The sequence below is a fragment of the Prionailurus bengalensis genome, chromosome D2 (genome assembly GCF_016509475.1).
Source record: "Prionailurus bengalensis isolate Pbe53 chromosome D2, Fcat_Pben_1.1_paternal_pri, whole genome shotgun sequence".
Classification (NCBI taxonomy): domain Eukaryota; kingdom Metazoa; phylum Chordata; class Mammalia; order Carnivora; family Felidae; genus Prionailurus; species Prionailurus bengalensis.
The window spans coordinates 23,559,584-23,572,429 of record NC_057351.1 but is presented as its reverse complement, the minus strand read 5'-3'; the positions used below and the strand labels follow the sequence as shown (position 1 = coordinate 23,572,429).

At 38.0% G+C, this 12,846-nt stretch overlaps 1 protein-coding gene across 2 annotated transcripts in view; it reads left to right on the top strand.

Annotated features, from left to right (window-relative positions):
- Positions 1-707: 707 nt before the first annotated feature.
- The window catches only part of RTKN2 (rhotekin 2), a 76,180-nt gene continuing 64,041 nt past the window's right edge, over positions 708-12,846 (top strand). Inside the window, exons 1-2 of one of the 2 annotated variants that reach the window (XM_043596435.1) lie at positions 708-986; positions 7,896-8,092. In XM_043596435.1, the coding sequence (XP_043452370.1) occupies positions 927-986; positions 7,896-8,092 (257 nt within the window). In that variant the 5' untranslated portion in view covers positions 708-926. The remainder of the gene's footprint in view (positions 987-7,895; positions 8,093-12,846) is intronic. The other variant, XM_043596436.1, reaches the window with a different exon arrangement.

Genomic DNA, 12,846 nt, shown 5'->3' with positions numbered 1-12,846 from the left:
TCTGTAGCACTTCAACTTTGATTTTTAAAGATTCCATTCTTTCCCATTATGATTAATAATAAAACTCTTAAAAAAAGTCTTTGTATGGGTCTTTAGGGACAGCAAAAAATGGGGCTTTGGGAAAATAATACCTTATTCTGCCATCAGAATGGGAAAGAGTAATGGGAAAGAGTAATGAAGAAGTATTTTGCAAGAAAAGAATAGACTACTTTCAAGAAAGAAGTCTTTGTAAGAACAGACTACTTACGTGTTTGCGGTGGGGGTATCTGGAATTACAAAGAAACACTGGGGACAAAAGAAAAGACCTTGTGAAACGTCTGACATAGTATCTCTCCAGCTTGATCAACAGGGCCGTGGGCTTCCAGTGCCCTGAGTGACAATGCTCTGCTGTGTGGGAGCGCTTGGGAGCAGTGTCCCTTGGTTCTCTGGGACTGAGGCCACGGGCTCCTGGTGACACCGCGTGTCCTTGAGTCGTCCGCAGGAACGCAGGGACGGCAGCCTTGAGTCAGCCAGCCGCGAAGGGCCTTGGCGGGGATGCAGGCAAAATGCACTGGGGCGTGCCTCGAAAACCACCTGCCTAAACCCTGTGCCCGGCCAGGTGCGCTCAGTGGCCAATGTACTCCCCACGGCCCTGCCCACTCTTGTCCCAGGCCCGCCCACTCCTCAGTCAGTGCCTTAAACCTGCCCGCCGCGCCCCACTCACTTCGCCGCGGCACGGAGGGCTAGGGTCTCGGCGCGCTTCCCTGCGGGAGGCCCGGGCGCTGCCACTGCGCGTGCGCCCTCAGGCTGGAGGCCCCCTGCGCCCCTCCCCCTGCGGCCGGACTTGGTACGGCCGGGCCGGCGGTTGGCGTCCTCCGCGGCTCAAGCGAGCGGCGGGCTTTTCAAATCTTAGGAGGAGCGGCGGCGGGCCTGGCAGTGGTGCTGAGATGGAGGCGCAGACCGTGAGGGGTCCCGAGCTCCGCCTGGCGGGCCTTCCCGCCCAGCAGGTGAGTGAGGAAGGGCCGGACTTTCAAGTCTTCAAGCCACCGTTTTGCCTCGTCGTCGAGAAAGCCCCCACTCCGCGTCTCGTATTCAGCCGTGTCCAGAAACAAAGGGACGGACTAGGAGACCGCACTTTGCAGGCTCCAGTGGAGCTAGGAAATCTCCTCCTCCCGCTCCGGCCCCCGATTTCTTTTGGAGGAGACTAGACCCGAATGGGGAAGCGATGCCGGAGTTCCTCCGTGCGTTCCCGGGCGCACCTGCCCGCTGCTTCCTTCCACACCTCCCCGCCCCCCCCCCCCCCGACACACACACACACACACACACACACACACACACACACACACACACACACGGTTTAGATCCCAGTGTAGGTGACGCAGGAGAAATGGGGGTCCCGGGATTTCCAAGAAGCCCACCCGAGGCCAAGGGAGGACGGTTTGCTTATTACTCGATTTGACGGAAAGCGCAATTACTGGAGCGACGTCCACACACGACATAAACTCGATGGGGGCAGGGTGGAGAAGCAAACTGCAAACTTGGAACTTTAGAAAAATTTGGTTTGATAGTGGATTCTTTTCGAATCGGATAAGAGAGAAGTTTGATGTTTTGCTATTTCGCCATGTAAAGTATGTGTTTTTTTTACTGAATAGAGACCAATCAATTATTAAAGTGTTATATTTTCCCCTCAACTCTAACTTTAGAGTCTTAAAACTGATGTCTTTATGCTTGATCTTCCCTTTAATCTCCACCTTCTTTTACCTAGTTCTGAAATAGATTAAACCATGTGAAAATGCCAGTTTTGTAGGTCAAAATTAGTAGACTATCAGCACTTTTATATGGTCCAACCTATTTTTTTTATTAGAAACCTGGGTAAACCTAACCTTCTAACCTTTGCTTAGAAACCTGTTATTTTGTTTAGAAACCTCAGCAGATACAAAATTGTTAGAAATTCTTCAATAATACTGAGGGAAATAAAGCAAGACAGTAAGAACTATTATGCAAACCAAAGTCCAACTCCTTTATTAGTAATGCTGTTTTATGCCAGCATTTTCAAAAATTTCAGACATTTTGATGTAAAATGCTTTTCTGTCCTATCTGTTAAGTACTTTTTCTGTTCTGATAACAGAATCTTGATTTCTAGTGAATGGGCAGGCAATCTGTTGAGGTTCTGGTATTTATTACATAGGTGTTGGTGTAGCCGTATATTTATTTAGCTGTGTGCAGCAGTAATATTTAGGAATTTTACAAAAGAGACAAGAAGATAAGGTCATGAAAGAACTTTAGCTACATGGAATGAAAATAAATAAATATACATAAGAACTGGGTTATTTACATGTGAGACGGTACAGTAATATTTAATGATTTCATAGGCAGTAAGAAAACCAAGTAATTGAGTTGTGGAAATTGCTTGTGTTTGGATCTTGGATAAAAATTGCAAAATAGTAATAGGTTTCAATCTAACAGGAATATTGAGGCTAAGAGAATTTTATATTTGACTAACAGTGATTTCTTATTTGCTGTATTTCCTCTGATATTAGTGAAACTGCCACCTAATAGGGATAGGACCAAAGATTCTGAGGTGGTCATAACACTAGTGAAACATCTACTGAAACCTTAGAGTCAGCTGTGAGTACTCGCAGCATAAAGCATTGGCTTTGGAGTCAGATTAAGGTCAAATCCAATTCTGCTTGTTGAACAATCTCAAATAAGTTAACCTGTCTTTTCTAAGTCCTTGGTTTCCACAGTTGTAAAATGGGTAAAATGCTTATCCTAGAAAGTTGCTGGGAGTTGAGAACCTTTTTAAAGTACTTAGCATAGTACCTGACACTCAGAATGTGCTTGAGGGAAAACTTTTTCTTACTATCTTTTGTCCCATTCATCTGTTGGGGCAGCCACCTAACCTTTCTTACAAACTTTTCAAGCTTTTGAAATCTTAATAAAAAAGAAATTCAAGAAGTAATGCCATTGATGCCGGCAGGCTGGTTCAGGGATCCAGAAGGGGTCCCACAGGACCAGTTCTTGGCTTCCTGCAGGATGGAAATCACATGTGAGCCAGCAGGAGGTGAGTTTATTGAAGATACAGAGAAAGCAGTTACAGACAAAAGTTCAGGAGACTCCGAAAGGAGAGGAGCACGAGTCTTGTCTTCATTCGGGGTCTGGGGGTTTTTACTGAGGATGATGGTCTAGTGTACGTGTCCTCTCAGGCATCTAGGAACCTGTTAGAACAAAGATGAGGGCCCAGGTATTATTGCTTGGAGCCAGGGGGTCTTGGCATTGAGATGTCTAGTGCCAGTGGTCTGGAATACACATATAGTAGCTTCTTCCATCATTCTCATCTGGTTCATCCTTAGATGTTATCTATTCTAGACAAATCATTAACTCCTTGTCCCTTACAAGGAGGACATGCACTATTTTCATTATAAGACATGTGTAAAGTGGAGTGTAGGGGCAGGTAGCAAGGATAGAAGCAGGAAAAGGAGCAAAAAGCATATTTTAATGGAGTTCTTCAGTTTCCCTGTCTCACTATCTCATTGTAGTAAACATATACAGAAACATGGATTTAAGAATTCTTTCTCTAATACCATTCCACAGAATAACCACTATTAACAGTTTCCAGACTTTTTCTGTACATAAACAATTCCTTTTTTTTTAAGTTTTTTTTTTTAAGTTTATTTATTTACTTTTGAAGTGGGGGCAGAGAGAGAGAGAGAGAGGGAGCTATAGAATCCCAAGCAGACTCTGCATTGTCAGCATGGAGCCCAATGTGGGGTTTGAACTCATAAACCGTGAGATCATGACCTGAGCCGAAACCAAGAGTCAGAAGCTTAACCGACTGAACCACCCAGGCACCCCTGTACATAAACAATTCTTAAAATACACACAATTTCTTTTAGAAGGATGTATGCTATATATACTATTTTGCAGTCTTCTCTTTCACCATGGTCTCTTAACTAACACGGTTTAACTATATCCATTAGGTGGGTGATATTTTCTATCTGGGTTACTACAGTTGTCTTGCAGCAGCCCAGCTTCATTTATTTTTAAGTCAGTGCTTAATTTCAAAATTAAGTCCATTTTCAGGGGAGCGTGGGTGGCTTAGTCAGTTGAGCATTTAACTCTTGACCTCAGGAATGTGAGTTCAAGCCCTGCATTGGGCTCCATGCCCAGTGCGGAGCCTACTTAAAAAAAATATTAAGGCCATTTTTTTTGCACTTCCTTTGTCCCATTATGCTCTTAAAACCTGGTATCTTTCTGTTTTCTACATAGTCTAGATTTGCACTTCTAAGTCATTTCCCTGTTTCATTTTTAGCCTTGCCCTATCCATTTTTATCAGCCTGACTAGGTATCTACATGATCAGGACAGTACCATAGGCTTCTGTTTGACTTGATTACAAGGTAGCTCATATTTAGAAAATTGAAGGAGAAATGGCAAGAGGAAGATTTCCCCCCACCCCATTCTTCCCCACCCCATTCTTCCCCACCCCATTTGCTCTTTCTGGAGACTTGCTTTCAGACACTTCTAAGAGGGATGAATACATGCTTTTGTCATGGGTCCTAGTCAGTGTTTACTCTGCCATTATGGTTGAGGCAGCAGCAGTCATGATTTTAGCTCCCTGCCATACCGCTTTGGGGTTAGTAAGCACCATCACTGAATGCTCTATGCATGCCCTCATTACGTGATCATTGTTCTCACTGTGCATGGCACATCAGCTCTTAACCCCAGGAGCACTTTGCACCCCTTACTAACTAAAATTAAGTTTTTCCACTCTGAAAAGACTTTCTTGGCTGCAGTAGTTATCACTTGACCAGATGGGTTTCCCTGTATGTGAAGTATAGATGTGTACTAAAAGAAGTTGCATGGAGAACAAAAAACGGGTAACACATACCTCTTTTTTTTTAAACCCCAGTACATTCAAAAGCATACATATGCTTAACAATTCACCCCACTCATGTCAGCCCTCCCAGATCCACATCTGCTCACTGTAGAATAGGGGAGGTAAGGTCATAGTTTACTATGTATGTTAATTTGGCTGAATTAAGGATCAGCAAACTATTTCTGTAAAAAGGCAGATAGTAAACATTTTCAGCTTTGTGGGCCACATGGTCTTTCTCGAAATTACTCCACTTTGCCATTGTAGTTTGAAAGTAGCCTTAGATAATACAAATGGGCGTGATTGTGCCCCTGTACAACTTTATTTACAAAAACAGGCATTGGCTAGGCTATAGTTTGCTGACCCCCACGCTATTAGAATTCTAATACTAATATCTGTTAGATATATCTTATTAATTATTAATAAGAATATTAATATTGATATTAATATTAATGAATATTTAATCTTACAAATAAGGTGATTTAAAAAACAAGCCTTAACTTTGCATTTCATTTTTGCACTATTTCCCAAGCCTCTATAATTTTATAGTCTTTATCAAGTGATGAAGAGAAGACAGTCTTCATTTAGAAGATGGAAACCCTAGAACCCAAACTGATTCTTTAATGTGTTTGTGGCCACCTACTGGTTTCTTAAGGTTGTTGCAACTTTCCAGGTCACTGTGGAATTTCAAGTACTACCGCATATCTCTCCCCTGGCTCTACATTGAGTCACTGGAGGAACTTAAAAACAAAACAAAACAAAACAAAACCAAACAAAACCAAACAAAACCAAACAAAAAAACCTCAGGCTCCACCTCCAGAGAGCCTAATTGTTTTGGGGTGGGTCGTAAGTTCAGGTGCTTTTATAAAAGGCTCTTCCTCTACCAGAGGTGATTCTCATGTGTAGCCAGCTTTAAGAACCACTGTGCTGGTTCAGCTGGCTGCCTCACTGTAACATTTAAAAAGCAAAATTGAATTTAATGGCACCAGATGGTATTTGTTTATATTTGGGTTGTGGAGTAAAACTATTCATCTTGCTTCAGGTTGCCTCCTATGTGTGTGCTCCCCAATACTAACCAGCTTGACAGAGCTTAATCTTAGAGACATATGGGTCACATAGATAATTCTTAAAATTTGTTATTAATTACATTAAAGAAGAATTTACTTTGGGGCTGACAAAGTCATACAAAGATGAAATGGAGTTGTTGAGATTCAGCCATGTGTAAAGAAAGAAAACTAGCAAATGACTACATTTATGTAGTGTACCAGTTTTGAGTTCTACCACTAAAGAAGGTTTTTATGTGGTAATTACGTGATGTAATTACAGAAGGTAATTAAACAGATCTGTTTTCTGCATGTGAATAGTATATTTGATTGATTTGGATAGTCAAATCATCTACTATAGCTTCTCTTTAAAAAATTTTTTTTTTAAATGTTTATTTATTTTTGAGAGACAGAGTGTGAGCAGGGGAGGGGCAGAGAGAGAGGGAGACACAGAATCTGAAGGAGACTCCAGGCTCTGAGCTGTCAGCACAGAGCCCGACACCGGTCTCGAACCCATGAACTGTGAGATTATGACCCGAGCTGAAGTTGGGCTCTTAACCAACTGAGCCACCCAGGCACCCTTATAGCTTCTCTTTTAGTGTAATTTTCATTGACTTGCCCTCCTAACTTTTAGGTTTTCTTTTTGAAAAGATTGTCTTTTTAATACCTGGAACTTTTGTTATTAGGTTCCAGTTACATTTTTTATATAGATTTTGATTCAATTAAATGGTAAATTATAGCATTCATTTTTTTTTTTTTTACCACAGAAGCCAGGATAATGGTCACTTTACTTTTAAAAATAGACGTACTAGAGCATTATTGTGTTTGTAGTTTAGTAAAGAGTATATCTAATGATTTATAATTGTTTAAAAAGCCTCTGTGAGTTTCAGCTTCTAGAATTCTATTGTTACATGTGTAACTTGTATATAGAACGGGCCACTACAAGATCATTGTATGGAATAAAAGACTTTCAGAACTAAAATGATTTAGTAGTTTCATGGTGACTCTTTAAAATAAACAAAAATCCAAAAATATATTCTACATCTCTGTTCCATCTGATAGCTAAAGCTTTGGACATTTTTTAACACAGTGCTTTCCCTCTGTAGCTTCTGAGATTTTATTGACTTTGTTTACCATAGCTGCTAAACCTCAGTCCCTTTTCCAGCATCTGCTCCTTTCCAACATCTGTTTTTCCTTGGTTAATTCAGTGTCATCAACCACATCTTGCTATCCCACAATACAACTTAAATAATATGTACATGTGCTATAATATTCACATTAGTTACTATACATATTATTGTATTCATTTCCTGGACTGTCCCTTAACAAATTACCAAAACTAGGTGGCTTAAAACAATGGAAATTTATTCTCTCATCGTTCTGGGGTCCAGAAGTACGAAATCAAGGTATCTGCAGGCCCATACTCCTGCTGAAGGCTATAGGAAGAATCTTCCCTGCCTTTTCCAGCTTCTGGTGGTTGCTTGGTAGTCCTTGGCTTATAGACTCATTACTCTCATCTCTGTTTCAGTCTTTACATGGAGTTATCTCTGTATGTCTCTCTGTCTTCACATGGCTTTCCTATAAGGACACTAGTCATTGGGTTTAGGGCCCACACTATTCCAGTATGACCTCATCTTAACTAATTACATCTACAAAACCCTGTATCTGAATAAGGTCACATTCTGAGGTTCTGGGAGGACAGGAATATTTGGGGGACACTATTCAAACTTGCGAAGCTATGCAAAGAATATGTAATGTTTCTCACCCTTGTTTCTGTTGTGTTTCTCCGCTAGATTGTAGACTTCCTAATAAAGCAAGAAATTAAGGTTTTGCAAACAGCATTTTTGAATAGCTATATTTTTTGTACTATCATACTTCAAAACTTTGTTACTTTCCCAATATGTTATAAAATCACTAGCACATTTTTACTAATAAAAAGAAATGTTATAATTTTGGATTTTTGCTATCTTTAAAAAAATGCTTTTCTCTTTTTTTTAAGGACTGCAGCATTCAAGAAAAAATAGATTTAGAAATTCGAATGCGAGAAGGAATATGGAAACTCCTTTCTCTGAGTACTCAGAAAGACCAGATCTTGCATGCAGTTAAGAATCTCATGGTATGCAATGCTCGAATAATGGCTTACACATTGGAGCTACAGAAATTAGAAGAACAGGTTGCAAATCAAACTGGAAGATGGTTAGTAGTATAGTTTTCCTATGGATTTTAATGTACTGAAGAATTTGAATTAAGAACACAATATAAGTTAACTTTAATGGCAAATATCAAATCACCAAAGCTTTTTAAAAAATAAATACACTGAAATAGACTCTGATACTATAAACATTTTGATAGTAGAGCTCATAGTAAAGTTACTATTAAAATAGCAGTTTTCACCAGGCGATTTTGTTGTGTTCCAGATTGTAAAATGAAGTGGTTAAGAATCAAGAACTGAGGGAATATTTTAAAGAGGACCAAGACTGATAATTAGTATATAGAAATGTCAATTTTTTAAAAAACGAGTTGCTTGAAAAATGCTAACAAAGAAGTACTAGCTGAGAGTAACGGAAACAGGTATAGAAATTGAAATGCACACCCCTTTCACATGGTGAACATAAATCCTAGACAGGCAAGCAACTTAACTCAAGGACTTGTAACTGGCTAGTGACAGAAGTTAACAGGAGGTTGCTTAGGATTTGCCAAATAATGTTACTCTGTGCTGCCATTTTGGATTGGGTCTAGAATGTGTGTATGAAATTTACATCCTATCCTATTTACAATGCCCAGTCTTGTGCTCGCTTTGGCAGCACATATACAATGCCAGGTCTTACTTGAACCCAAGAATTAGCTCAAGTTAGTGGCTAGATGGGGATTTCTTTTCTAATATAAGTGGTCTTACATCACCCATCATTGATTGGTCTGAAAACTGTACTGCTAGTGAAGAGTTTCTTTTGATACGTTAGTGGCTATGTGCTGTTCATAGCACATCTGCATTAAATTCTTGAAAAGTGAGATTTTGTAAAAATAAAATGTTGATGAGATTGTGATATAATAAAGACTTGTGTACAAAGTAATATTTATTAGCTGTATTGCCTTTGGATAGCTATTTAATCTCTTTGTGTCTCAGTTCCTTAATTACTGTTGGTAAGATAATATTTACATTTTGAAAATTAAGATTATATATATTAAAAACCTAATTTAATACTTTTTACATATTTATTATTCAACACATAACAAATAATTTTCACTATTATTTATCCCTGATGTTATAAAATGAAATTATTCTTACGTCATAATTCAGGAAATATTTTTCACATGGGCATACACTGGTTTAAGTCAGTGCTTCTCAAACTGGGTCATATAAATCACTAAGAGTACATAAGTATGTGTCAGGAGATATAAAAAGCCATAGAATAAATATGACACACCTTCTTTATTAACCGTGAATTTTTAAGAAAAAATGAGAAATTTATAATTGTGGCATAATTTGGGCTGTTCTACTCATGGAGAGAGATATATGTTCTCTTATCCTTTTTAAGGATATTCGGTCAGGAGGGGGCTGTTTCAGTGGAAGAGTTTGAGAAACACTGGTTGAAGTATAGTGTGGGACTAAACACTTGCTATTATATCATCTCTCACAGTTACATGAAATGCTCCTCTGGAAATCATATCTGTCCTCCACATTTATGTTCTTTAAATACTTATAGTGAATTGTGAATTGACTATTTTCTTAATTTGGCAGTGTAACTTTTCTAAAGTTACTGATTTGTAAAAATGCTTAAATAAACCTAATCCTTATGGGATTTATATAAAAAAGATAGGAAAAAATATCTGAAACTCTCAACTGGAAATGTGCATGTTTTTCAGTTTCTTTAGAGATTATCTTCATTAGATGAAAATAGCTTTGCTGCTATACATACATTTATATTCATTATTCCTATAAAAAATTGTCTCCCTTAATTATAAAATTATTTCTTTAAAGAAACCTGAATATTCTCTATGAATTCTTTTGTTTACAATTCCATATTGTTATGTGCAGATAGAACCTGATGTTACTGATCATATAAATATAACTGGAAATTATAATACTTACCTTCTTATTACATAAAAATGACCTAAATATTTTTTTATTTCTATTTTTTAAATTTTAAAAAATATTTATTTATTTTTGAGAGAGAGAGAGAGAGAGACAGCATGAGCAGGGGAGGGGCAGTGAGAGAGGGAGACATAATCTGAAGCAGGCTCCAGGTACTGAGCTGTCAGCACAGAGCCCTACACGGGGCTTGAACTCACCAACTATGGGATCATGACCTGAGCCAAAGTCAGAAGCTTAAACAACTGAGCCACCCAGGTGCCCCCAAATGATCTAAATAGTAAGGCAAGTCTTATGATAAGTTTTTTCAATATCTTGAAGGAAGTTATGTAAATTATGCCATTTGATGAATCAATCAAATATTTACCAAATATCTACTACTTGTAGAACAATTATTAAGTACCGTGCTAGTGTGTACAAATTCAAAGAACAGAATATGTCAAAATATGAGAATATTTGTATATTCAGAAGCCAAACATTTTACCTTTAGAGATACAGTAGTCTGTTCCTTAGCTTGGTTTTGATAGTCTTTGAGGTAGAAAAATGGTTTGCTTTTACATTGCTGCCAGAGTTAAAATAGCATTTTAATGAGTCTACTGCTTACCATTAGTCTACCTTCTCTAAAATTTTACTATAAAATATAAACAAATTAATATAATTTTTAGCTTTGTTAAAGAAGAATCAAATCAGGATGAAATGATAGAATTGAAGAAGATCTAGTGGAAGAATTGGGTCTTCATGATCTTCGAGATCATGAAGGATGATCTAGTTTGGTTGGGTGAGTAGGAAGAAAGTAGCATTTCAAGAAAGAAAAATAGCAAAATAAAAGCTCAGGGTGAAAGATGACCATGAATTATTTTTTTTAATGTTTATTTATTTTTGAGAGGGAGAGACAGAGTGTGAGCAGGGGAGAAACAGAAAAAGAGAGGGAGACACAGAGTCCGAAGCAGGCTCCAGGCTCCAAGCTGTCAGCACAGAGCCAGATGTGGGCTGGAACTCACAAGGGTGAGATCATGACCTGAGCTGAAGTCCGACGCTTACCCGACTGAGCCACCCAGGCACCCCTGACCATTTATTATTTAAGAACAGTGAAGAGATGTGTTTGGTTGAGGCTGAAGATGAAGCCAAAGTTGAAAAGCAAAGGGATAGCAAGATTCAAGAAAGTTTAGAAGGCTAGCTAGCACGTTAACAGTTGTTAACTGACAGACTTCTAGGTGCCAGGTATGCTAAGGGTGCATAAATATCACATTATAAACTGAAAGAGGTATAAACCTTGGTTTTAATTTCCTAACATTCTTTTTGTCAATTTCTTTGTATATTCTTAGGTTCTGACTTTTGTTGTCCTCTATGCTTGCTATGTTATAGACTTTCATTTCTTATTCCCTACTTTGTTCAGTTTTTTAATCAACTTTTTATTATGAAATTTCATATGTAAAAAAAATAAGAATAGTATGATAAAAATTGTAAGAATAGTATATTCTCTACCTTGGCAGACCATTAATAGTTTACCATATAGTTCATCTACTCACCCTCTGTCTTTGTGCTACATGCACACACATACCTTTTTCCTTTTTTGTGTTGGTCCATTTGAAAATAAGTTGCAAACAACATGGCATATACATCTCAGTGGTTCTAAAAGGAGGAACATTCTACTACATAACCAAAATATGATTATCATGTAAATTATTAACAATAATTCCATAGTAATAACCTAACATTCAGTCTGAATTCACTTTCAACTAGTTGTTAAAAGAAAATCCTTTCTGGTTGTTTTTCTAAAACCAGAATTCAGTCAAGGTTCATATAATACATTTGGTTATGTCTCTTTAATTTCTTTTAATCATTTTACTTTTTTATAAAGACTCCTTGCCATTAATGCCTTGAAGAGTCTGCACTTCTAACAAATATCCTTTATGAATGTCCTGCATTTTGTATTTATTTAATTGTTTCTTATGGTATCATTGACCTTTTATCCTATTTCCTGTTTTAGCTGTACCTGGAATTTGCATCTAATGGCTTATTAATAAGACTCAGGTTAAACATTTTGGGGGCAAGAATTGTTTTAGGGCAGATTGAGCAAGATACATGCTGCCAGTGTAATGTGAAGAGATAATTGGTTTTACCACCCTGTGTGATGCAGTTTGATCCCTTGGTTTGGATGGAAGTTGCCTGATTTCTCCTTTGTGGTATAATGGTTTTTTCTTTGCAATTCACAAGTAATCTGTGGGACATTATATTCTGTTATCTGTTATATTCTGTTATCTAACTAGCTTTCACTTAGCGGTTTTATCCATTTATGATCCTTGCCTACATTATTACAATGAGGTTTGCAGATAGTAATTATCTAACCCTATTATTTTTCTATACTTTTTAGCTACTCTTCTGTAAGAAAGGGCATTTCTCTCCTTTCTCTCCCACTGCTTCATGGATTGTTATTTATTCAGTGTATTATATCATTTATAGTCATTAATCTTTTTGATAGATAAATTGTCCCAAATTTGTTTGATGGAAGTTCCTTCAAAATGGCTTCTTTATTCTTTTGACTTGCCTCTATTAGTCTTTAAGAACTTCCTTACTTTCTAGCACAAAAAGATGACCTAGGCTTGTCTTGCATTTTCTGTGCCATATACCTGGAATCAGCCATTTGTCTAATGAGTTCTGGTTCCCTTTAATGGTAAATGATATTTTGAAATCAAGATCTGGGCACGGGGTGTGCTCATTGCTACCGGGGATCACTGCTTTTAGATTTTTTTAGTAGACATAGCTATGGGAGAGACTTTTTAAAAAATTAGGAGTTTGTGGGGTGCCTGGATAGCTCAGTCAGTTAAACATCTGTCTTGATCTTGGCTCGGGTCATGAT